Source organism: the organism of the source record quoted next, unplaced genomic scaffold (genome assembly GCF_019419815.1).
Source record: "Pyrus x bretschneideri cultivar Hongxiangsu unplaced genomic scaffold, Pyrus_bretschneideri_v1 Contig21, whole genome shotgun sequence".
NCBI classification, from domain to species: domain Eukaryota; kingdom Viridiplantae; phylum Streptophyta; class Magnoliopsida; order Rosales; family Rosaceae; genus Pyrus; species Pyrus x bretschneideri.
The window spans coordinates 4595397-4621491 of NW_025999513.1; the positions used below are offsets into that span (position 1 = coordinate 4595397).

Here is a 26095-nt window from a genome sequence, read left to right on the forward strand (position 1 = left end):
TAGAAACAGCATGGGACACACGTCGATACTGTGTTCAAGCTGGGTCAACCCCCCTCGTCCTCCATTATACGAGAGTTGAGGTTGTAAACAAAGAGATTTTCTAGTATGTACCCTGTGTACTATACACTGACGTCTGTGGTCATTGGACCATTCATTGTTGAATCATTGGCTACACATTCAACGCTACATTAATTTAGTTGGTATGTACATTGGGGCATAGTTGAAGTATTAGTAACAGATTTTGGGCACCACTAACAGGATATTTGAATATGAAGAAAGGAAGGAAGATGCTAAATTGCTACTTGTAGAATTAAGGTGACGTCAATGATTCCTTATCGTGTTTTATCAACCATGAGTATGTAACTTGAATTTTACTTGGGATGGTCAAGTTTCTAGATGCTGATGTATGTCGAACAATGCATCAACGGTTAAAAGCCATCCATTCACACGTGGACAACTAACATTTTGAGTTTGGCAATATCCAACTATATGAATGGAGCACAAATAGCTACAACCTTTGAAGCATTAAACAACTAAATAAGAATATGTTCCATTTATCTATAGGAATATAAGAATATGTTTCCACCCAAATCCTACAATTTTCATCACCATTTATGAAAAAAAAAATTAGAATATAACAAGACACCTTACTTTGTCTTTTGAGAAAAAAACAAAGAGAAAATATAGAGGAGGATTCTCTCTCAACAGTTTTGACATTTCCGAACCGTCCAAAGCTCACCCAACGGAGCAAATTTCCTGAATTGAAAAAGGTTTTAGGTTAAGGAGGAGGGCTTCGACAAACACAACTGGCCCTTTGTGTTTTTGGTTGGCAAAACACAATCGACAGTTGATTACTACAGCAACAGCTGTAAGAGAGATTTCAAGATTCTCTTATATTTGGGGATTGCTTATTCGACCAAGAAATAAACAAACAATTTTTTATTTAGATTCAAGATCGACATTCTAGGATAGGTATCGAATATGTGAATGCTTTGAATTACTTGAATTATAAGTCTCGATAAATAAAACAAACATTCACCAAATATGGCATGACGATTGGAAGGTACATCCTTTTTCAGATCCTATTGTTCGAAGCTCAAGGATTAAAAAATTTGGATTGTTCCAAGAGAAATCCGAACCTTTATTTGGTGTGAAGAGGGCTAATAAAATGTGTTAATAAGGACCATATGATTAATTTGAATGGTGCAGATTCTTAGTCATTGAGCTCCAATCAGGAGAGATCTCAACACGTCTTACCAAACTTGCTTAATTCGCGATTTTGGCGAATGATAATTCTGCCACATGGGATATTGGGATGGGGTGGCATTTGAGTAGTTGGGGATTATTCTAATAATTATCTTTAATTTTAGTAACCCTAAAATCCCTAACAAGCTGGCTGGGGTTTAGTTCCAACCAGCAAAACCGCTAACAGCTTGTAAATCACAGGTCCTGTTCCCTCTATATGTGGAGCATAGACCACGACTTTTTTTTTTTATAAATAAGTTGTAGAAAGTTAGCTAAGATTTTAATCGGATTTTATTTTCTTGGGTGATGCAATTTACGTTTGTATCCGGTTATACAATTCTCTTTAATAATTCTTTAGCATTGGGCGGTATGAAATAAACAGTTGATAGTGAAAAGAGAGTTTTTTTTTTTTCCTTTAAAAAAGGGGATATCGGGTAGTGAAGTCACGACAGTTTGCCATTTCGATGGTTAGGAAGATTTACAGAGACATTTCAATCTCCCTTGGCCATTATCGTGTAATTCACCAACGCTAAGAATCAAACTAAAACGAGTTGTGTTGAATACAAAGTTGAGCAACACGAGCCTATAACTTGAGTGAACTCAAGACCTAATGATGCCAAATGATCCCAAACTCAAACTTGAGTCCAGATTGTGAAGCCTAGGTTCACCTTTCAACTCATTTGAGTTTCACCCGACGTCTTCTTTTAATTAAAATTTTGCAACCAATTTTTTTCATTAGGGCTGAGGGCTCTTTAAAGCCCTTCAAATCAAATGAGTTAAGGCCGAAACCAAATAGAACTGGCACCCAATCGAACCAAACTAGAACATGTTTAGAACTGGGTTGATCTTGTTTTTCTTCATAATTTATATTCATAAAATAAGCTAATGAACTGTGTAAAAACATTGATTCGTTTCACAATTATAAGTATGAATTGAGCAGAACCGCCCAATTCCTAAATGATAGCAACACATAGACCGACTTTACCACCACCGTAACATTCCAGTCTACGTGTCTTTCTCCAACCCTAGGGTTTATTCCTTGAGAAAAAGCCTAAAGACTTGAAAAATGTACAAAATTACAAGAAAAACAAAGGTAGAGAGAGAGTGTATTGTGCAGGAGGTTAGATGGTAATAATAAATTATTATTACTAATTATTATATATAAAGGAGGGCAAGTGGTGGGGTCTGTGATTCTGTGGGAAAAAAAGTAAAAACCAGAGCACACATCCGCATAAAGAGGTAGAAGGGGAGGTCAGACTCTACCTGTACTAGACAGTAGACAAATACCCCAAAGCAAGCAGCTTTTGGATTTTGTTTTTTCACGTTGAATTCACCAAGCCCTTTTTCTAGGTTTTTTTACTTCTATGCTCTCTGATTTGTGCAATAATTCCTTAAGATCTGCAATTCAAGGCACAAGCTTTTCTCAGCTGGCTGGCTCTCTTTCGCTTACTCTGTCTGTGCGGTAAGGAACAAAAGCAAAGACATGGAGGTGGGGCAAATGCAGAGACAGTGGGTTGACTACACAAAATCCCTGTTCCTGGAGGTAAACGCAACAGAGAAGTGTGAAATTTAAGCAAAATCACAGATGGGTTTGTTTTGTTTTCGTTGTATTTGCTTGTTCTGTTCCTGATTTTTTGTTTTTTTTGGGTTTATTTTGGTTTGGGTGAGAGAAGGGGTTTCTGGATGGTCAGTTTTTGCAGCTCCAACAGCTGCAGGATGAGAGCAACCCAGATTTTGTTGTCGAAGTGGTGTCCCTTTTCTTTGAAGATTCCGAGAAGCTTCTCAATGATCTCACCAGAGCTCTGTAAGAATCCAAGATCTTACCTTTTCACTATCGTTTCTTCTCTAGGATTAGATAGGACTGGGTTGATTTGTGCGGTGCTCATAGTTTGCTTTGGATACTTTGAGGAGTGCATGATTTTCCCTTTTGTTATTTTTGTTTGCACAGAGAACAGCCAACCGTAGACTTCAAAAGGGTTGATGCCCATGTTCACCAGTTCAAGGGTAGTAGCTCCAGGTACACTTCAATTTTTCTTATTCTTTTGCCTATGAAAAAGAAACATGAAATGAAGTAGCAAAAGTTGGTCCTTTTTTGAATTTCTTAGTTGATTTTATAGTTGGAACTGCTCGTTTTACCGTTTCGAACTCCTAGTTGTATAGTTTGTTGGACAGTTTTGCATTTTGTTCAACCTGAGAGTACATGCTTGGATAGATTAAACTTCGGGAAATGATTTTCACACGCCCCTTTCTCCCTCTGCACTTCCTCTTTTCTAGTCTTTGGATTGAATAGTTCAAAGAGAATCAACGAGTACAGAAGGAGAAAATGGGAGTGTGATAATTATTCATTACCCTAAACTTAATCTAGTTTAGATATAGGGACATAGGTTTGAGAGCAAATTGCTGTTCATGTTTAATTGAATGTGTTTGATGAGAGTTTTTGTGCTCAACAGTATTGGTGCGCAAAGAGTTAAAAATGCCTGCATTGCTTTCCGCAACTTCTGCGAGGAACAGAACACTGAAGGGTGATTTTACTTTACTCTAAGCATTCCTATATAGTGTTTTTCTTTTGCATTTAATTCTTTCTTAATCAGCTCTCGAAGTTGTGAGGTCTTGAACCATGAAAACTGAAAGACTTTTCGTTAGCAGGTGTGTTAGATGTGTTCAACAAGTAAAGCATGAGTACTACCTCGTGAAGAGCAAGCTTGAAACTCTCTTCGCGGTGAGTAGAATTGTATAGACGCTTGATTTTGCTTATTATGTTTAACTTATTATTGTTCCATTTACTTATTCTTTTTTTCCAAATTTAAATATTGTTGGTTTCAGATGGAGCAACAAATTATGGCAGCTGGCGGGTCGATTCCTATGTTGGAATTGAATTTCTAAGCCGACAATTGTGAAAAGAAACAAGAAGGTTAGAGTGGTTGGAGAGATCTCATCGCACGAGTATTGTATAACACCTCTCTTAATTGATTGAAATTTCTCTTCACTGTTGAATTTGTGCTTGTATGAATGTTATGAGTAGTAGTTTTTCCATCTGGTGCCACTTCTTGATGAACCTTTAACCTTGTTATTATGAAAAGGAGTTTCCCTTCCAATACTAGCTGGTGATATGCTTTATTGCTTAATTACTTTACCTATTCATGTCTTTGGGTCGTTGTGATTGAAACTGCGGCTGCGCAAACCGATCCCAAGTTTTTGTATTCAACTAGGGTTTTGATCGTGAGAAATCTCCAGCCCGCAGTTTCTGCTTTTGTGGAAACTTTGACATGGCTCAAGTTTTGTGTTGGCTGTTCCTCGTTGTTGGTATTGTTGTGTTAGGGAAATGATTTCACACTCGCTCTCTATCCTCTTGCACTCCCCCTCTTATTTCTGGCCACAGGATTGTATAAATCAAACGGTGAATCAAGGGCAGAAACAAGCAGGTAAGTGCAGGAGGAGAAAAGAGAGTGCGAAAATCATTTCCCGTGTATTATTAGTAGAATTACATGCTTACCATTCGTATCAATCCTTAGTTGTCATCGGTGCCAGCAGAGATTAAACAAATGACTCATGAAGTCTTGTTTAATAAATCCATATTATAAAATAGATGTGAAAGATTTGATTCTTTGAAGCTAATTGTCAATCTTGATCTGCTTTGCTGGCCATTTGTTTGCTGCTCAAACGTGTTTTTCTCGTCAAATTCTTTCTTTAAGGAAAGGAGAATCAAAATGAGAAGGCTCAATGATCACCACAACCGGACAATAACATTTTGTTCCTTTTAACAATATTATCTTTCTTTGTTTTCTCAGAATAAAATAGAAAAAGGAAAATGATCCATGTTAAAGGTTTTTTGTTATGCATTATAACTTACCCGAAATGGGGTTATATCGCTTCACTTTCTTTCTCACACATCAATATACACCTTTTTTTACATTTTCACACATCGCATGATGTGTGAGAAGGAAAGAAAAGCGATATACCCTTGTTGCAGAGAGCTGTCTGTCACTCCCTGCAACGGGTGGTTAAATCGAACAATGGTGCAACAAGGGATAAAGCATGGAAAGTTGGCAGGCTTGGGGTGGTGAGATTATAATAATGATTAGTGACAATGACATGGTTATGATCATGTTCCCGAAAGCTTAATCTATTGAGATGAGATCAATTATTGTTATAATTACTTTTAGTAGTGGCAACTTGTGCATTATAAAAATATGATGTAGCAGGTTCCCCTCTGTGCAAGTACAGTGAATCATCAATGAACAATTTACCTTGTCAAACAAATAAGCCAATGAACAATTCCAATGGCATTTTCCGTTTCGTATTCCTTTCTTTGTTTTTGCCATTTGTGCTATATTTGAAGCAGAATCTCTACTTTGTTCATTCAAATTTCTACATGTTACGGAGCAGTGCCGGACTGATTTGGAGGCTTCCGCCAGAAGTTTACTTGCTCTTCGAAACTAGCTAATACAGCAGACTGGTTTGAATCACTAAGCCGGTCTGCAAAAAGATCGTAATAGGCCTCAGGATCTACACTGTCCAATAATCTGACCAGTTTCCATTGATTTTCGTCGATCATAAGCTGTCCATCACTGGATTCAACACCTTCAGCATAAACCTTGATGGGCTTCACTTGGAAGGTTTCATTCAGATGGGAATCACCAGCTATGAGAACTGCTCCAAGAATTTCCCCCAAAAAAGTTTGCTGCAGCATAATATAACATATGAAAAGTGAGAACGTAAGATGTTAGACCGTAAATCTAGACCATTAATCAGGTGGATGGTTGCCCGATTGTGTGAGTCCGACAATAAACCGGTCAGATATGTGAAGTAGTGTTGGAATAGACTCCCTACCACAGATTAAGAGTGTTTCATGCATATATTCTTAGATAAGAAGCTATTTTACCATGTGATGATATCTATGGTGCAATTGCTGCAAACGGTAGAGCCTTGACAGCAAACGCCGGGTGAAATTGGCCTCAGGTGTCTTCTTCTTCCAGCGCATCCTTTCTAAGATTTTCGAGAATGAACTAACTTCGCGCTGGATGCCAAGGGGAATGAGTGTGATGTTAAGTGAGGACTCAAAGACTGTTTTTGCAGCCAAAGGGTCAAGAAATATATTGAACTCTGCATAGTCATTGGAAGGAATTGTAAACACATTTCCTTTGTCCCTGTCATTGCTCCTGAGATGCCCTCCAACAATATATACATCCTGCAATGAGCAACATTGGCATCATTGCTGCAAATACTTGATGTGAGAATATACAAATTAAGCTCAATGAACTCACCTGTATTAGAGAGGTGGTATTCTTTTCCGACGAAATGATCTTTGCTAAATTAGTCAAGGGTCCATTGGTCAGTATGGTAATCTTGGATCCTGGATCTAGTGTTTTCACCACAGCTTTCCAAACCTCCAATGCTAGTGGTTGCCTGAGTTCAGGGTGATCTGTATCCCGAATGGCTCCAAATTCTAAAGAATTTTCTGCTGTATACCTGGTAAAAAGGACTTAAGAATTCACTCTCGGTCCATCTAAAGGAACATATGATTTTGCATAGAGTATCACTAAGCTCACCAAATTCGTTTACTAAGTTCACTAAATAATATGGTAGTGTTTCGTTTATTCAAATCTGGTTCACCTTTAACCTCATTAGATACTGACATGTATCTAACACATCATTTGGTGAGTGACAGAAAAGTAATACCTTCGTGGGCTTCGTGGCAAATCGCGAGCAAGGCCGTAGAGAGTGTCCGAGTCCAGCAATCCACCATTGCCATGAGGGATGGCCTGCAGGTATTTGCAGTCTCCAACAGCAGAGAAGATTGAATCAGACTGGTTTGTAGCAAATACATCTCCAAGACCTACTGGGATGTCATCACGGCCCATCATATGCAGCAAGTCATAAATCACATCTATTGTTGCAGCATCTGCCCACCCGGTTGGGCTTACTATGATTGCCTGAAACCAACACAAACAGATTTTTCTCATATATGGAAATCAATGACAAATTAAGCTACTCTCTTAAGTTTTTCCGCCAATCTATTTTCTCGAAAAATAGGGATTCTTCGCAATTAAGCATCTTCAGGGTTTAAAGCTCCATTTCGAAGAAAAGACCCTGAACCCAACTGTTATTGTGCTCTTGGTGAGTGGTTTTCTATACGTATAATTTGATTGTTTAAGAGTTTCTCGCTAACATTATCAGTTTTCGGGGGACTAACCAAGTTAAGTTAGAAAAAAGAAGCAACAAAAATTCTACCTTGAGATTAATCACTTCAATAGGTACTTTGAGGAGGTAGAAGAGAGCTGCAAAGTCTCCAGCACTCATATCCATGTCAAAGACAACAGGTTTTCCAAGTTTTCTGTTTCCAAATTCTGGTTTGTATGTAACTTCCTTGTAAAATGGAAATTGGGTTGTTAAATTGAATCTCCCTTTTTGTTGAGGGTTGTTCAGAACCTGCAAGAAAAAAAAATTGGAAAAGAGTAAAAAAAATTTATACAAACCTGCAAAACTTAAATGGAAAAAAGATTTAAGTGGGCTTAATTACATCCAAGAAACTTATGAAGAATTCTCTGTCAAGTGAGCTTTGAGGGTCCTGATTTGGTTTGGCTTTTGTAGCAACAAGCACAGACACTGCCTCTGATCCTGTTACTTCTTCTGTATAACCATCCTGTATCAAAATAGGAAATTCTTCAACATTTGAAGATCATGTATAAACATTAGCATTCTTGTTCATTAAATCAAGCTTACCCTTATTTTAAGCACTTTCAAGATTTTAAAACAAAATCGAGTTTACAAAGATTATAACATAAGCACGCAAAGTTTTGTGTAGTGTAGTTATCCGCACTTTTTCAGAATGTGCATATGTTATTGATAAACTTGACTGCACTTTGCCTTAAATGAGAATTCGTGTAAGGTAAGCTTACAACCACTAAATCCTCTTTTGGTTTCTATAATTGGGATTGGATGAAGAAACCGATGACAAATTTCGAATATTGTCCAAGTCGAAAGTAGAAGATGGATTAGTCATAAAGAAAACAAATTTCTTCCAATCCCCACAAAATGATAGGACTTGGAAGGATAAGTTTCCTTCATGGCTAATCCATCTTCTACCTTAGATGAAAATTTAGAATTTGACATCCATTTCTTCTTTCAACAAACATTAAATCTAGTGAGTTATCCCTTCCAATTCAATACCAGACTCCAAATGAGGCTTACGAGATTATATTTTGGAAGTTGTAAACTAGAAAGCAAGTTAGTTACCTTGCATTTCCCTTTGCCATTCTCCCCAATGCAAAATGGATCTCTTAGTCCCTTTTGAACATGACCACTATGCACACCATTTTTGTCTAGGTTGAACTTTGGAACTTTGAGGCCATCAAAGAAAGGATTAGAGCCATCAGTTACCCCATAAGGTTCATTTGAAGTAATCACAGTTATATTCATATACTCCATTTCCGCAAACTCATTTTCTCCATTAGGATTATTCGAGTTGTTTCGCATGATTGATACCGCCACACCAGCTGTGAATGAATCCCACATGAAATAGCTCTGAAAATAGTCACATTGTATCATATCAGATTATTTGATCCTTAAGAAAGGTAGGCAAAGTCTAATAAACACAGAAAAATCGAATAATCGTGGATGTACCGTGTAGAATTGATCATCAAACCAAGTATCACGAGCCATTTTCAAGGACTGGAAGATATATTGTGCCTCATATGTGTTCTGGCTCTTCTCAAAGGCATCAAAGAAGTTTTGACTAATGGGAATGGTATTTGTTGCATCCAGAGGAACAAGGGTGACTGGAATCCCAGAATGTATAACCTGAAATATATCAATTTCATTGTCACCAACGCGACCATTTATAAAACCGGAAAATTTTCTCTTCTCAAACTATTGGACGACGTATTTGCTAGACTAGACCTACTGTGAATATGAACCATTAACCAAGTTGATTCTTGCCCGAATGTATGAATTTGATGACATAATAATTCGTTTTCCATAAAACTATATAATGTTCTGTTGTCACTGCTTGGCAACATAAGATGTTTATGTCGTCAAACTGTAAATTTGAACCATTGATTCAGCTGACGGCTGTTGTCAAAATGTGACGTTAAAATTCACCGTCTAGCAATGATTCACGGCCGAAAAATATATATTGAACTGTAGTATTACCTGGTACGCAGCAAAGGGATCACCAAGGAAATTGAACTCTGCGTAAGGATTACTAGTGTAGTCTGTGAAGACATTGCCAGGATCACCACACTGCCGAGGAACACACGACGTGGAATTTTCCGGGCAACAACCAGTAGGGTTTTTCGATCTCACACCACCACCCATGACATAAATGTGCTCAACATTCTTCTTTAGGTGTGGATTGCTCATAAGGAAAAGAGCAAAGTTTGTGTGTGCTCCTATCAGAAATACAGTAATGGGACCTCCAGATATTTTGTCAATCATCACTTGCTGAGCAGTAGGTTGTCGAAGGGGAGTATATCTCCTGCTGCCCTAATTTCATTTACAGAAAAGAAAAGAAAAGAAAAATTCCTGAGCAAGATATAGAATTAATGTAACACCAAAAAATGAATAAAGAAAACAGTTCTTCACTAGTTCATGTATGAATTTATCAGACAAGCTATCATAATCATATAACATTATCACCATAGCAGTGTTCTTCCATAACACTATAATTGTTATCAAATAGTCGTATTATATCGATATTGTTGCAGCCCTATTGAAATAGGAATGTGATTGTGTAAATCCTAGTAGATACGGGAATGTGTCTTATATTCCTATTAGGAATAGATTACCTATTAAATGTTGTAATCCTAAAGGGTAAGGAATTAACCTTCCCTACTACTATAAATAAAGGTATAATGGGGTGGAATAACACACACCTCAATTACACATCTCTCTCTTTCTCTCTACTATTGCCGCATCTTTCTCTCTCTCTATGACCTCCATAATTGTTCAGTAAATTATACCTACAATACGTTATTAGCACGCTCTTAACGCTATAGTTTATTCTTCAATCAAAAGAGTATTATGTTTTAATCATTCTTTTTATGATTAATTTATTATTTTGAATTGATCGACATGCTATTGATTCAATTTATTTTTTCTTTGTTGAACGTGATACAACGCATTGGAGACGCAATTCCTGCTTTCCGAGAAGGATCTTCTACAAATTCAAAGGCTATTGTTGTTTTCTGCTAATCAGGTACGCTTAAAATAAAGTAAGATATTTGAAACAACCATGAAGCATGAAAACATTCCCCATGATACCCCCTATGTTTATATTTTCCTTCCGATAAATATATTGTATATGTTCATATATTTGTTTCCTGCATCGCACAATTAAATTGTTATGTGGAATATGTGAGTCAAAGTATCAAATTAAATTAGAAGCAATTCTAGGTTTTCTTAAACCCTACATATGTCGAAAAAAAATTTGGGAATGGTATGGCACCACCCCTTGCGGCACAAACTGGGCAGCAGCCCTCTGGGCTTTGCTGCACCCACATGGACCTTGACTGCAGCTTTGATGCGAGCATATACACACCCCAGGCCTTTGGCCTGGTTAGGTTGTCTCGGGTCCGTAGTCCCCAGTCATCAAGGAAGCTTGCAGCTTTCCTTTTTAAACCTCCCTCTACTCTCGGCCCATGCCAGCAAGCTGTCATGCTTGCTGGGCTACTGTCCCGCGTGCACTAAGGCTTATAGCTTGCTTCGGTATCAACCTATATACATGGGTTTGGTCCTTGCATGATGCCAGCCTACTGTGGCTGGGCTGCCGTGCATTAACAGGCCAACAAATCTGCTGGGCTTTGTCCCGTGCCATCCCCAAGGCCTAACCTTGAAACCCAGCTGCGGCTGGGTTTTCTCCCTCACCCCGTGACCTGAAAGTTCACACCCGATGCCCTTTTTTGGGGCCATGCCTTTTACTCAAGGTACCCAACCTGAGCCCAATTATCTTTTGGGGCAATTTTTTCGACCCACATGCTATTATTTTAGCATTCTAAATAGTATTAACCCGTATGTTAATATTATTTAGCTTCTACAATTGAGACCCTGTTTGGCTCCGATCTATTGAATTAATTAAAACTGACTTGCAGTTCATTAATCTGATAATGACTCCAAAATTATTGACCTGAAGATCACTTTTGGACATTAACGATTCAATAATTTATTTTTATACTTTGAACCGTTGACATACTTTCGTAGTAACGAAGCTCTCACACTTGAGTTCCCGAAGAACCTTAAATCCCCTACACTTAGTTGTATATTGCATTCTTTGTTTCTTGCAAGAACCTCTCTTTTATGAACTAAACGTTCATAAACTAAATTGAACCTGCAGTTTCAAATTTAGTGTCTTTGAAACCCTCAAATTTAGTATCTTTGAAACCCGAAAGTTTCGTAAAACAATACACCCATGAAAACCCGAATTTTTCATGAAAACCATGTCTTAGAACCCCGAATGTTCTAACTTTGATGCTTATGGATGATTTATTTCCATAGCACCAATCACAATCTTATTCCCTCCAATTTAATGGATTGTCAAACTGTCACAAGTTCGATTTCCCTGAATTGGATGTTTCTATTAGAAACCACTTTATGTGGGTATAAGACGTGAATCTCCACTTGACTATCAAGAAGCTGAGAAACCATTGTAGCCAACAATGGTAAGGAAAAGCTGAATAAGCCTCCGCTATGATCTTCATTTGAATACTTGTATCCGAAGCATTACAAATGGAAATACCTAATGAACGAGGATTCCATGGCTCTTTGGTTGGCTTCCATGGACCGTTTAATCATGAAAGACATTGCCTAAAGCACACCATGATTACGTTCATAATAAGTACAATTCTGAAGTTTATAAATCCGATCGAATTTTGACTAAAGAATACTTTTCTCGTCCTTCATGTTTCTAACTCGCCTCTGAAGCAGCAATGTAGAAAGAGTAAGTTTACCAAATTCTCGGATCTGATTACTACCACAAATGTGAGAGAAAGGTATAGACCCAGTTCGGCTGGAGTCTACCAAATGGCTCAACCCAGTTCGGTCAAAGCCTAACCGAATGGTGATGCACTGCTTTGGCATGGATACACCGAATGACATACTCTCTCAAAATCCAATTTGGAGTTTTTAAAAAAAAAACATATGGTAAAATCAAGGCCTGCCAAGATATGGCATCATGCCCGAAGCGTGATCATTGACACCTAAGACCTAAAACTTCAAGAATAAGGGATAGTATTCCCAAACCTTAACCTTGCAAAATTTACTTCCGTCTTGATGAAATAGATCATTGGTTATGCACCTGTTCGTGCCCCTACCAGTGTTGTTAAGGAGTACCATTCTAGTAGTTAATATGTAAGACTAATTTTGCTCCACCAAACATCGTTGGAAGAGCAGAATTTTGACATGGATGGCCTTGTTGGCCGAATCCACCCTAGTAACTTTGGTTTACTTTGTGAACATTTTTCCATGTTCTTGGATTCAAGTTTGGTGTATGTTTTACTTATGGATAATCTTATTGATATTGTCCTCGAATATGAGTTAATTGAATCATGTTTCTTAATACATGTGACCAATTCAATTAAACACGTGATTAGGTAGGAATGTGGGAAAGTTAGTTGTCTCAATGAATGCGTACTACACACACTAACTTTACACGTAAATCATATCTCTAACAACGATTTCAGGTCTATCCAACCTAATTAAGAGCATTGACACGCTCCTTGTTGTATGAATGGTATTGCATCACCATTTAAGGGACCTTAAATTCTCCCTGACGTTGAGTTTTTAAGGATATTCGAGATGACAATGATCATAAATGAAACCATTGAAGAAAATAGAGTGAAATATCTTTGCACCACCTCCAAAAATGAGCCTGAAGCTTTGATTTGGGGCCAATGGGTTGTCTTCCAACTGGGAATACACCATATGTGGCCGGCCTGGAGCCTGGTGACTGAGCAGTTTACTTGCTTTGGCACGACCTTTTGGGACACTTAGGTCGAACAATGATGCTACAACGCGTCTCCTTATCTGAAGTAAGGATATTGTGCCTACAAGCACACTTTGCCAAGCATGCTCATTAAGGAAATTGATTTTCTATATCATTCCTCGCAAAGATACAACACGACTCTCTTTTCACAGTGGATTCAAGGGAATAAATGTGGACTAATCCAACCAAAATGCGGACCATATAAATACTTATGGTTTTGGTTGATGAGTTAACAAAATGGTCACATGTTTGTCCACACACATTACTGCTAAATCTACTGGCCGATTAAGGGCTCACCACCCTACTTATCCCTTAAGGTCCGGGAGACTGGATAATGCCGGAGAGTTTATATCGACAATTTTCGATAAAGTATTGCATGTATTTTGGGTTTATAATTGAACATTGAATTCCCATGTTCACCCCAAATAGCCTCGCCCAGCGATCATAAAGCGCAAATTTAAATGATCGCCCCAATTTTGGTAAAAGTACCAAGTTTTGGGTTTCTGCCTAGGGCTATGCAATCCTTGTACATAGTTATATTGGTCCGCCTTGAGGCCCATTACCACCTAACCTATATGACGTTACAGTTAGTTACTGGTTACGAACCTAATGATTTTCGTATTTATCCATTTGGGTGTGCATTCCATGTGCCAAGTTGTGCCGTCACGACATACCAACATGGGTCCTTAAAGAAGGATGTGTATCTTTTGTTGATCATGATTCTCCTTCACACTAGCTCTCTTAGAGCCCTTGCACACGGTCTCTTTACCGCTTATTTGCGGGTTGTCACTTTAATGAGACAGCCTTCCTGTCGTTAGAGGGAGATAAGAACGTTAACGTTATTGGAGAACAGCACGAATTTGCATGGACGTTGCCCACTATATCTCATCTCAATCCTCATACCGCACAAATGTAATAAGCAAGTGCGATGACTTATAGTTTTTAGAATGTTGCTCCAGATGGATTTCTCTGATCTAGCTAAAGTGACGAGATCATATACCAGCTCCAAACATACCTGCAAGGATAGACTTACTTCACGGATGTCGAGTCAACATCCCTGGAGGATGTGCCACCTATGTTGGACTATTTAAACGCCCCCTGTTGGACGGTTTGGTACACTGACGGATAGCCAATCAATCTATCTTGGCCTGGAGCACGACAGATCATTCGGTTCGTAGGATTCACTTCCCTAAAAGAGGAAAACACGGCACAACGATGAATCTAAACTCGATCGTTGTCTCAAATCATTTCCATCTCATGAGATTAATCCGGATTACTCCCGAGACTTGAAGTTTTTGGTCCAGTACACTAGTTTGGATGAGCTACATGGAACCGAAATGAGATTATCATCGATGATATTTTCACTTATATGGTAGCTACCGACATAAATGAAAAGCGACGATATCAAACCGTGTTTCGTTAATTAAGTGGCAACATAGAACTAATTGGACAACTGAAATTACAATCCAGGTTAAATTTCTTACCAAAGTGTGTATTGAACCTGTTGTTCCTACACTGCCCAAGGTAACCCTATTGTGTTACAAGTGGGAAAGGAAGCGTTATGAGATGAATGAAATAGTGCGATATGATGCATGCCTTATGGCGCAAGGTATCTCTCAAAATGTCATGTGATTGATAGCAGCATTATGAAATGTGGTTAGTGTTTTCTTCATGGGGATATAGATATGGAGATTTACATGTAAGTTCCTGAAGAATTACATAGATTGGTTCAAATAGTTCCAAAACCACGGAACACCCTATTAACTCGTTTTAAGGCGTTCACTTACAATTCGACGGATGTGGTATACTCATCTAAGTGATTATTTGATCAGTCAGGGATATAAATTATGCCTTTGCATGTTAAACTATGAAGTCTTATTCCGAATTGCTAGAGTTACAGTCTATGTCGGTAACACAAATCTCACTAAGACTCCGGAAAAGCTTGAGAACTACCTCGCACCTGAAGATGAAATTTGAGATGAAGGATCATAGCAAAACTCGTTTATGCCTTGACCTGGAGTTCAAGCATTGTTCTAACGGTACCTTGGTCTACCAGTTGAACTACACTCTGAATGTGTCACTTTTGAGTATACCTTTGATCGTCCATACATTATATGCAAATAAGACTCTTGAAAAGGTTATGGAATCCGAAATTCCATATCTAAAGTTCAACTTTACGCTTCGTTGTACTTAGCTCATTGTATTTAGACAGGACATCTTTTTCGCTGTTGATCTTGGTAAAGATGCATCACTACACCTACACGCAACCACTGAATTTGTATTAAAGACATACCTTGAAGGTACTACGAGGGAAAATCTCAACGCATCTCAAGCGGATCCAACCCCCTGATCCTTGAAATGATGATTGCCTTCTTGTTATGCTGACGCAGGTTACTTATCAAACCGGCACAAAGTAAAATCCCTAAATGGTTATGTCTTTACCGTTAGGGATATCGCAATATCTTGGAAGTCCACGATATGACCTTAGTTACAAAATCTTCGAATCGTTCCAAGACTCACCTCACTTCACTACGCCACAAGTGAGACAGGGTTAGGAGTTCTTGTTGAGCATATTTGAAGTATTTGTTGTGTTTTCATCCATCATTGAGTCCCAACGACGATCTATGAAGACTATACCGCATGTATTCACCCGACCATGACATGATACATCAACAAAGTCAACGCCAAGACATATTGCGTCTACAGCTACATCAGCAGAGCATCAGGAGATTAAAGTCATGCAAGCCAATCCCAGACAAGCTTACCGACCTCTACATGATATCACTGCCAAAATCAACCTTCCAGAAGCTTGTCCGAGGAATTGGTATGCCTAACTGTCATATGCAATGCTTGTAGTTTTCATTTGGAAGTTATGTCAAACTCAGGAGAAGTATACTCACTTGATCCTAATGTACTCTTTTTCCCTACAATTAGGAGCATTTTTCCCACTGGGTTGTTGCTACCTAACTAGGTTTTAATGAGGCACCCATCCAGGGTTGATCATGCCCTTGAAAGCTCTTCTACTTGTGTCCAAAAGACGTATAGTTTTGACTTAATGCAACTTCTCACTTTTCTCCTTAGTCTATGGGTTTTTCTCCCACCTTGGGTTTTACCATAGCAAAGGTTTTGTGAGTTTTACTTTTTATGCATTCTTCCGTTGATTTGAGACTCGCATTCACTCATTGTGCCAACGATTTCATCAAATGTACATGCTTCATCACTGAAGACTTGATGTGTCATTTATTTGAGTATTTACACACTTAAGGGGGAGTGTTGCAGTCCTATTGGAATAGGAATGTGATTGTGTAAATCCTAGTAGATATGAGAATGTATCTTATATTCCTATTAGGAATAGATTACCTGTTAAATGTTGTAATCCTAAAGGGTAAGGAATTAACCTTCCCTACTACTATAAATAAAGGCACAATGAGGTGGAATAACACACACCCACAATTACACATATCTCTCCTTCTCTACTATTGCTGCACATTTCTTTCTCTTTCTGGCCTCCATAGTTGTTCAGTAAATTATGCATGCAACAGATATCATCTTTATATGTTGTCGATATTGTCTTATTATATCGATATCGTTTTTATATGTTGTCGATATATATTGGTATGGTTATAACTTAATTAATAGCTTTAAAGAGTCGTTATATAACATAAATTAAGTACTAGTATGGGTCGATATCTGTGTTCTAAAAATCAGTGTAGGTAGTTAGATGGTGGAGGACCGATGCGATTTAGGTCGAAACATGGAAAAAATCGAGTAGGGGCGAGGCATGCTAGGCAATGGTTAGGCGGGTTAGGTGGGCTAGGCTGGTTAGGCGAGTTAGGGGGGTTAGGCGGTTTCATTGTTTTTAATTTTTTTTTTAATTACGTTAAAGGTTTTTCTAAATAACCTACTTAATTAGTGAATTTTCAATTTTGGTTTTTGGTTTTTATTTTTTATTTTTTATTTTTTGTTGCATTTGTCAGTTATGGTGACAATATGGCTTAAGTTTTAAGTTTTCTAAAATTCTCAATACAAGTATATTATTAATTTTTAGAGTGTAAGTAGGCACTTATTTATATGTTATATACTAAATTTAATTAATTCTACCTAATTTGCCTAGGCATTAGATCCCTACTACTAGCACTTATCGTTTTTTAGTACCTTAGTCAATGATGTCGATTTACTACAGTAACAGTGCTAATTATAATTTCTTCCCATCAGCTTTCAACGTAGAGCCATTTGGTTCACCATATTTCAAGTCAAAGATTTAATTTTGAAAAAAGATTTCTACACGCCCTTTTTCTTCTCATTCACATCGTTCTTTAATAAGATACATTTTATAATAGTTATATGCAGAAGGAGAAAAAATGTATGCAAAACTTTGGCAGACTCAAAGTGAAGAAAAAAATAACCAGAGAGTATATAAGAAATACAGCTTAAAATTACTGTGTGTACATTATTTTTACCTGGGGGAGAAATGATTTTCTGAGGCCAAAATTAGAATCAATATCCAATCGACCTCCAGCACCTACAGGAATGGCTTGTCTATATCTGCATCCTCCTGCTGTTGTAGTCCTCTGAAGTTAATTGTTTTTTAAAGTAATATAAATTAGTGTCCGTAAATATGAATTTAACATGATTAAGTAAGCATAATTATGATTCATGAGTTGAGATATATAATCCGTTCATGCCTGTTCGATAATTGGAAGATATCCACCAACATTTGGCAAAATTGTACCATCTTCTTTGATCCCACCTTCACCACCCACTCCAACTCTCACGTCATCACGCCCCATCATGTACAAAATGTCATAGATTTGATGCACAGCATGCCCAGAATTGGTCCAAGCATTTGCATTCACAGTCACTGCCTGTGGTAAAACAAATTTACAGTTCTATAATTACCAAGGTTTAAGGAAACAATAATGATTTATTTATTTTTACTTTTTTAAAATAAAACGCTTTTCCAATTGTCGTAGAAGAAGACATGAACTTGGATGCAAAAGATGAAAATTGTAGTCGAAATATATTTTTCTACTTTGCAAGAGATGAAAACCGTAGAAGGAGACAAGAATTTGGGTGCAAGGGAAGAAAACTATAGTTGGAATTTATTTTTCTACTTTGCAAGAAAACATGTTTAAGGTAAAAACAATGATTCACTTTTGCATAAAGGAAATAAAAGTTGTTTTACTTTTACATGTCGTTTGACCAAAAAGATTAATTTTTAATTAGTTAAACAAGGTTTAGCTTGAGAAAATATTAAAACTCCAAGAACACTGTCTTGATATTTTATTAAATTACACCTTTTCCCAAATATAGAATCCATTCAACTGTATGAATCATTTGACTCGGTCCTCAAGGCATTAAAAAATAAAAATAAAAATAAAAAAAAGTTCTGCACCTTCAAAGCCAAATATCAATTAAAATTTAAATCAACCAAAACTAATTCGATGAGTTTTTCTGGTGATCATCACTTGCTTAGATTCCTAACGCAAGAAAAGAATATAATATATATATGTATATATGCGTGTGTATATATACATGCATGCATGCATATATATATGCATACATATACAATTGTTGGAAAGACGTACATCGAAGAGACATGTAAATTTTGAGAGCTCTAAGCATTTGCAGATTTGGAAAGCTTAGCTTTGACAAACCCAACTTATAGCCTTTACTTTCTGGATGAACACAAACAATTGATGATGATGGATGATGAACTCACCTCCAACTCAAACTCTGATCTGTTAAGCTTCAAGAGGTACAAGAGAGCAAAGAAATCATCGGTATCGACATCTGTATCGACAAGAATCCTGTGAGGCCTTCCTTCCACAGTCTGCAAATTACTAGCTCCAATCACAACTAGTACTAATCCCACAGCAACTAGCATCTGCACTACCCAATTAAAACGCTGCTTCTTCTGCCACAACATTTCTATTTCTTAATTGCAACCAAAACCCAGAAATCTTTTCCCTCCAGACTACAAAGATATGATGCTTTAATACTGGTTGGAGCTAAGCCTGCAACTTAACCATGGGAAGAGATTTATAGAATTAGAGAGATATTGCTCGAGAGAGTTTTAGAAATATTTATGATGAAAGTATGTATGGGATGGGACACGTCACTCACGCCGGAGGCACGTGACGAACGAGAAGGCGCATGAATCGCACCAATCGAATTTTATTACTCAAGTTTTTAGTTCCTTTTTCAAAGCCACCTCCAACCACTAAAGTCCTACTTCACATTTCTACCCTTTCAAATTCAACATGGGTTTGGGTTCATTTTCTCCTGTCCACGATTTTTAGTTGAGAAAATTATTAAGGATATATGTAATTGTCTGATTGGACTATAGGGAAACCACAGTTTTAGATTGGTGAGAAGGTTATAACTTCATCAACAAGGTTAGAACTATCAAATTTGTTAACCAAATAATATGTTAGTACGCGAGTTTAGTAAATAACAAAAATATATGCACATAAGAGAATTATTTGCTTATTCAAGAACAATTTTATTTCATCAATATTGTTCGTCCCAAATTTGCTTACTCAATGTGTTTCCCACTTTTCTGCCGAGTTGGGGCGAGAGAAAGATTTTACTGCTCAAATACAGTGACTTGTTGGTATCTTATTTAGTCATGTTAAAATAAATAAAATTGAAGCGGTAAACATAACTCATACAAGTGTAACCAAGTCAATTAAAATGAATATACTCCCTCTTTATACACTATAATATTGCATTCATTTTTGTTTTTCTTGGTCAATTATAGAGAGACATAAAGAGTGTAGACAATGGATGTCCAACCGATGAGTTCGAAATTCGAGTTGCCAACAAATCTCTCCTCCAGTTTCTTTTTTTTTTTTTTTTTACATTTCACTTTACTCTTTTACAAGGGACCCTTGACATTGATAAGTTACCTCTCTTTATAAACTATATAATTTCTTTTTTTTTTCAAGGAAATAGAAATTCATTAAATGGGAAAAGACCCAATACAAGTTACATCAAACAATCCAATGCAAATTGAGGATAGCCAAAATGTCCATTCAACAAGAACAAAAATTGAAAAGAAAAATCATAACCCAAATCCCTATCCAGCAAAATGCCACCACCACCGTAAGTAGCCACCCTAAGAAAACCAACACACATTGAATTCGACAAAGGATAGCCAAAAAGTCCATTCAACAAGAACAAAAATTGAAAAGAAAAATCTTAACCCAAATCCCTATCCAGCAAAATGCCACCACCACAACAACCACTTCGCCGACAGTCACAAGAGAAGCTGCCCTAAGAAAACCAACACCACCTTGATTTCGACGAAGGTAGCACTGCATAAAACTTTTCAACCCTCAACAAGGAAAAAAACCCCAACCTAATTTCGGCACCAAAACCCCAACCTAATTCCTTATAAAACATTCTCTATAAGGAATTGAGTTACTAATGTTGCCAATTGATTTTATAGTGACACGTCGACTTCCTTCATGATATAGAGCATGTTTGCCTATTTGTGAAGCACAACCTCTACACATACTTCACTTTAGATGATTTATGTTCTCACGTGTTAAACTTGAAAATTCATCACACATAAAAGCGTGTGTTGAGACTATAAACCTCACGTCCCAAAAAAAGGAGATCTTATACGTGGTTATAAAGAATAAAACTACTTCCACGTCAATTGCATATTTGTCAAAAGAAATATCACAATAGAAAGGTCCATCAATCATCATAACATAACTCAGAGATCTTTTCTTTGAAAGAAGTAAACTTTTTACTTGACAATCCATGGCATTGTATAGAACTATACTTCTTTTTGTAAGATTGCATTACACATATCCGATACTGTGTATGTGTGTGTGTGTGTGTGTATTACACATGTTTGATACTGTGTGTGTATATATATACATATATTGTCACATCCAGTCCGGGTCCCCACCACATTCCAGGCTCGACTCCACCGTAGCACGATATTGTCCGCTTTGGGCCCCGACCACACCCTTACAATTTTGTTTCTGGGAACTCACACGAGAACTTCCCAGTGGGTAACCCATCCTGGGATTGCTCTTGTGTGAACTCGCTTAACTTCGGAGTTCCTACAGAACCAGAAGCCAGTGAGCTCCCAAAAGGCCTCGTGCTAGGTAGAGATGAGAATATACATATAAGGCTTACAACATCCACTCCCCTGAGTGATGTGGGATGTTACAATCCACCCCCCTTAGGGGCCCGACGTTTTCGTCAGCACACTTTCGGCCAGGGATTGTCTCTGATACCAAATTGTCACATCCCAGCCTGGTTCCTCACCACATCCCAGGCTCGACTCCACCGTAGCACGATATTGTCTGCTTTGGGCCCCGACCACGCCCTCACGATTTTGTTTCTGGGAACTCACACGAGAACTTCCCAGTGGATCACCCATACTGAGATTGCTCTCATGCGAACTCGCTTAACTTTGGAGTTCCTACGGAACCCGAAACCAGTGAGCTCCCAAAATGTCTTGTGCTAGGTAGAGATGGGAATATACATATAAGACTTACAGGATCCACTTCTCTAGACGATGTGGGATGTTACATATATATATATATAATTTTTTTTTTCCGGTAAATGCGAGCAAAATACTCCAAAAACACTAAGAAGTGTGGCTAATGTAGAGGAGGAAATTTTCTCAATGTTCAAAACACGGGATGTGTACCACGTATTATTGGATAAGTGGTAAAAAGTTTTATTTTTTAACATAGGTATCTCATTATTTGTGTATTACCCTATGTTTCGAACATACTGAAAAACCTGTATAAACTCTATCTCATTTAATCAGTTGTATGTCAATTAGTGTTAAAATTTAAACAATATCCCCAGCTGAAGGTTTTTTTTTTTAATTTTAAATATATAATATATCAACCAAAGAGGAGGACAAGCCTCAACAAGGAACACATATTAATTATTAAGAGACCATAACAAACAAAGGGAAGGGAAATAATGGGACCTACAGAGATATCAGTGGTCCAAAAATAGCACACAAATAATTTTCACTTCTGAAATATGAGTTTCTTAAGATATATTATCTGTTTTCAGTTTTCACTTTTGTTTTGTCGAAGAGAATTTTGTTACCGAGTAAAGCGGATAGTATGAGTTTGGGGGTATTTATTTATTTTATAATATTCAATGGCAGAATTGTGTGGAGTCGTACTTCTCACAAATGCGAAAGAAAATCGGATAATTATTTATAAAATTATTATTTTTTCTTTGAAAAATGAGACAACTGGTGGCAAGCTACGGTTTTTTATCCCTTTCGAGGGCCGGAAAGACTCACAAAGGCATTTCAGCCTCTCCTTGACCACAAGTCTGGATTCCACACCAACAATTTATAAAATTATTAACCAAAATATGATAATATATCTATCCACATTAATCCAAAATCCAAAACAACATATGTATCGATATTTTTATATGTTCACCTTATTCATAATTATATTGCATGATAACCTTGTTATCTATACTAGCTTAAAGAATTATTAAACTCAATAGGAAGAACCAATCAAGAGTTTACAAATTCTAAACGCTCAAGTAACAGATAAAATAGAGTAGAAATAAAATTAATAGAGAATAACATAAACTTTTTACAAGAAACGATGGTTGATATTTCATTGATCAATCGAAAGAAATACATTTGTCCCAATTAAGTACATAACTCCAGTGATCAAGACAATGATCTAGAGTGAATTTCCTTAAACAGACAACTATAATAAAACTCTAAACAGCTACCACATGTACGAAAACTACAAACACCACCCATACTAATCTGTCACTAAAAAATTGCTGCAACAAGTATTGGCGACTATATGTTGGGATGATGGTGGCTATCCTCTTTCTGGAATCTAATACATGCGAGAAGGAGAGAGATGTGAAAGAAGTGTTGTGGGGGAAATAGTAAAGGGAATTTTTGACCGTAAGATCTATTTCTTACGATCAGGATTTGTTGATCCCTTGGATCTGGATAGAATTAATCAGGAGAGGATTCTCTTCCATTGTTTAGAGCTTGGTAATATTTTCTGTTTTCAATGTTCAATTTCTATTTTTCTCATCATCACTGCTATTCTATTAGGTCTTTTGATAAAGGAAGTTTTGGCTTAGTTGTTTAAATAATTTTGGGTTTCTCCTTCCACCGCAATTATTTTTTGTTGACTGTTGATCATTGAATTGATCGAACATTGAATCTTGATTTATATGTGCATGTCATACAATTCAACATAATACTTCATCCTATATCGCCTCCAAGAGAAAACTCCAACTTTCCAAACTGTCCAATGGCATCTGCCAACGTGTTACAAGCAATTCTATTTTGATTTGAACCGATTGCTTTCTCATTTGTGGGACTCTATATACACCTCACAAGTCACCATTCTAACTTTCTATTATCGTCGTTATGGGGATTCCCAGCTTCCCACGACACATTTTTGGTTCCAAATTCTAGCATCCATTTTCAGTTCTGGCGGTTGGAATATATTTGATTCTTTCACTTTGCTTTTTATTCTATAATCCATTATTTAAACTTTCCATTAATATATAATCAATCTTAATATCCACTAATTAGGAACGGGGTAATGCTAGGAAGACTAAAATTGTAGACAAAAATTTGTGAACTAAATGATATGGAAGTTGATGATTGGATTATTACTTATGCGTTGATAAACGTGCTAATTCTTATTAGGAACACATAATTTAGTTTACAAATTTAATCTCCCTAGCATTACCCTTAGGAACGAGGAAGGAACTCACCAAATGAACAATCTGGAAATCAGACCCATAAATTAATTACGATTACTGAAAATTTGACAACTAGGGTTGCAAATTAAGTAGCATCCCTATCCCTGCTCTATACTAAGATCCAAATTAAGGGTCATTATCAATACAAAATAATACTAAGATGTTTTTAATATAAGTGCTAATTACGTTTAATATTGATCAATAGTAATATCTATATAAGATGATACATCATTAAACGTATGTGTTGCTAAGAATATCTTACATTAGTCGGAGACTATTAATATTTATAAAGTCTTGTATAAAATGCTCAAAAAGATGTTGAACTTCTCCACTCATTAACTTTTGGTTTTGGATCGAATGTTCACATTATAAGTTGATGATATATCACGTATTCATCTTCAAATCATTTATGAACCCTAAATTTTATATGATTGATTGTTCTCCAAGACAATACATGCACTCCTATATGCTGAGGAAAGCCCCACCACGTAAAGATCCCTATTTTGCAGCCATTGAATGAGCATGAACTTTATGGTTGAAGGATATATAATAATACACACACACACACACACACACATATATATTATATATCTTGCACGCATTGCCATTATTTATTGACTTTTTGACAATGGTGGCAATCCAGTAAAAGAAATTTCAACTTATTATATATTGGATTAGTTGCTAAACTGAATATATTGACTATTAAGCATAATTAGGCGCATAGCAAAGAAGTGATTAGAAGATTTTAGAAGCAATATCTAAAAGGCTAAAAGCTATCTTGTTCTTGTGCACTTGAAGATGGAGGACTACAGTCAACAGTACTAATTAATTAGGTGTCCGTACTCCATGGTCATATCAATTTCGAATAATTTATTGATATTTCTACGTGCTAAGAATGAAAGGTTAAGTGTGGATACAAATTTTTTCCTTCTTGATCTTAGATAAAATTGCACCTGTAAAACAATTAACACATTTGGTTATGGCCAAGAGCCTCACGCGCCCACGATGAATTGGGGGGCGGGCTTTGGCCGAAGATCCTCCGATGCCAAAGTTAAAATTTAGAGAGAAAGTGTTTGAGAATTTTAGAGAATTTTAACAAGAGAATTGGAAGTCCCCTTTGGGAGAGAATGGAGAGCTTTTTATAGGTGAATGGCCGGCCTCTTTGGGTGAGAGAGGACCGGCCACCTAGCTCCTTTTGTGGGCTAGGTTCTTGATTTGTTTCAAATAGAGAGTTATGAAATAATTAGCTAATTAATCAAAATAATTCCCTAATCAACTTAGCTAATTATTATCATAAAAAGGAAAGATGTGATAGAAAAGGTAGAAAGCATGGTTGATTTCTTTGGGGGTGGAGGATAACCGGCCTTATTGTGCTTTTTGGGTAAAATGGATGACCTAATTGACTATTAAGGGATTAATTAGGCAATTAACCCATTAATTAGTCAATTATTATGTTTTTAGAAGGAATGTTTTAGGAATTATGGAGTGAATAAATTATTTAACTAATTGATTAGCTAAATAATGAAGTAGAAAATATATGGAATGAGATAGGTTTTGGGAATTACCTTGTAGATGGGATTTGATGAAATAGGTTTTGAATTGTTACCTATTTTGGGCACTTTCGACTTTGTTAAGGGATGATTGCCCGCTGCTCACGCGTAGGAATCCCGTTATGCCTCAAGGATATTTTTGTCATCTTTTGTCCAAAAATCCACATGTCGCCTAGTGAATATTTTTGACTCCACATTAAGTTTCATCTTAATTAAGATAAAGAATATTTCGGATGAAATTAAAGACACCCCATTTGGGCCAATATTCATATTAGTTAATGGGCAATAAAGTGAAGGAATGATGAGAAAAAAAGTGTGAAAGAATAATGAGAAGGAGATATAGAATGAGATGAATTTTCGAGTCAATTTTTTTTTTTTTAAAAAAGGGGGGCAACTTGTGGTAAGTTACGATTATCTACTCTTTCTGAGGGCTGGAAAGACTCACATATGTATTTCAGCATCCCCTTGATCACAAGTCTGGCTTCCACACCAGTTCCAAGCCAATTTTTCATTGATCAATAATAAAACATTTGTACAAGACATTTCATACTCTACTTAATACACAAGAAATCTA

General features: G+C 36.9%; 2 protein-coding genes across 2 annotated transcripts; one reads left to right on the plus strand and one right to left on the minus strand.

Annotated features, from left to right (window-relative positions):
- Positions 1-2473: 2473 nt before the first annotated feature.
- On the plus strand, positions 2474-4340 carry LOC103958531 (histidine-containing phosphotransfer protein 1). Its single transcript, XM_009370799.3, has 6 exons — positions 2474-2788; positions 2919-3049; positions 3194-3262; positions 3696-3767; positions 3892-3964; positions 4069-4340. Exons 1-6 carry the CDS (start codon positions 2729-2731, stop codon positions 4126-4128), a joined length of 465 nt encoding a protein of 154 aa, XP_009369074.1. The 5' UTR covers positions 2474-2728; the 3' UTR covers positions 4129-4340.
- A 1037-nt stretch (positions 4341-5377) lies between these two features.
- LOC103958535 lies at positions 5378-19340 on the minus strand. Its single transcript, XM_009370802.3, has 12 exons — positions 18945-19340; positions 17908-18087; positions 17683-17793; positions 9397-9729; positions 8869-9045; positions 8482-8769; positions 7766-7888; positions 7477-7674; positions 6925-7178; positions 6510-6714; positions 6128-6433; positions 5378-5926 (listed from the first exon to the last, which is right to left on the minus strand). Exons 1-12 carry the CDS (start codon positions 19149-19151, stop codon positions 5621-5623), a joined length of 2688 nt encoding a protein of 895 aa, XP_009369077.2. The 5' UTR covers positions 19152-19340; the 3' UTR covers positions 5378-5620.
- Positions 19341-26095: the final 6755 nt, after the last annotated feature.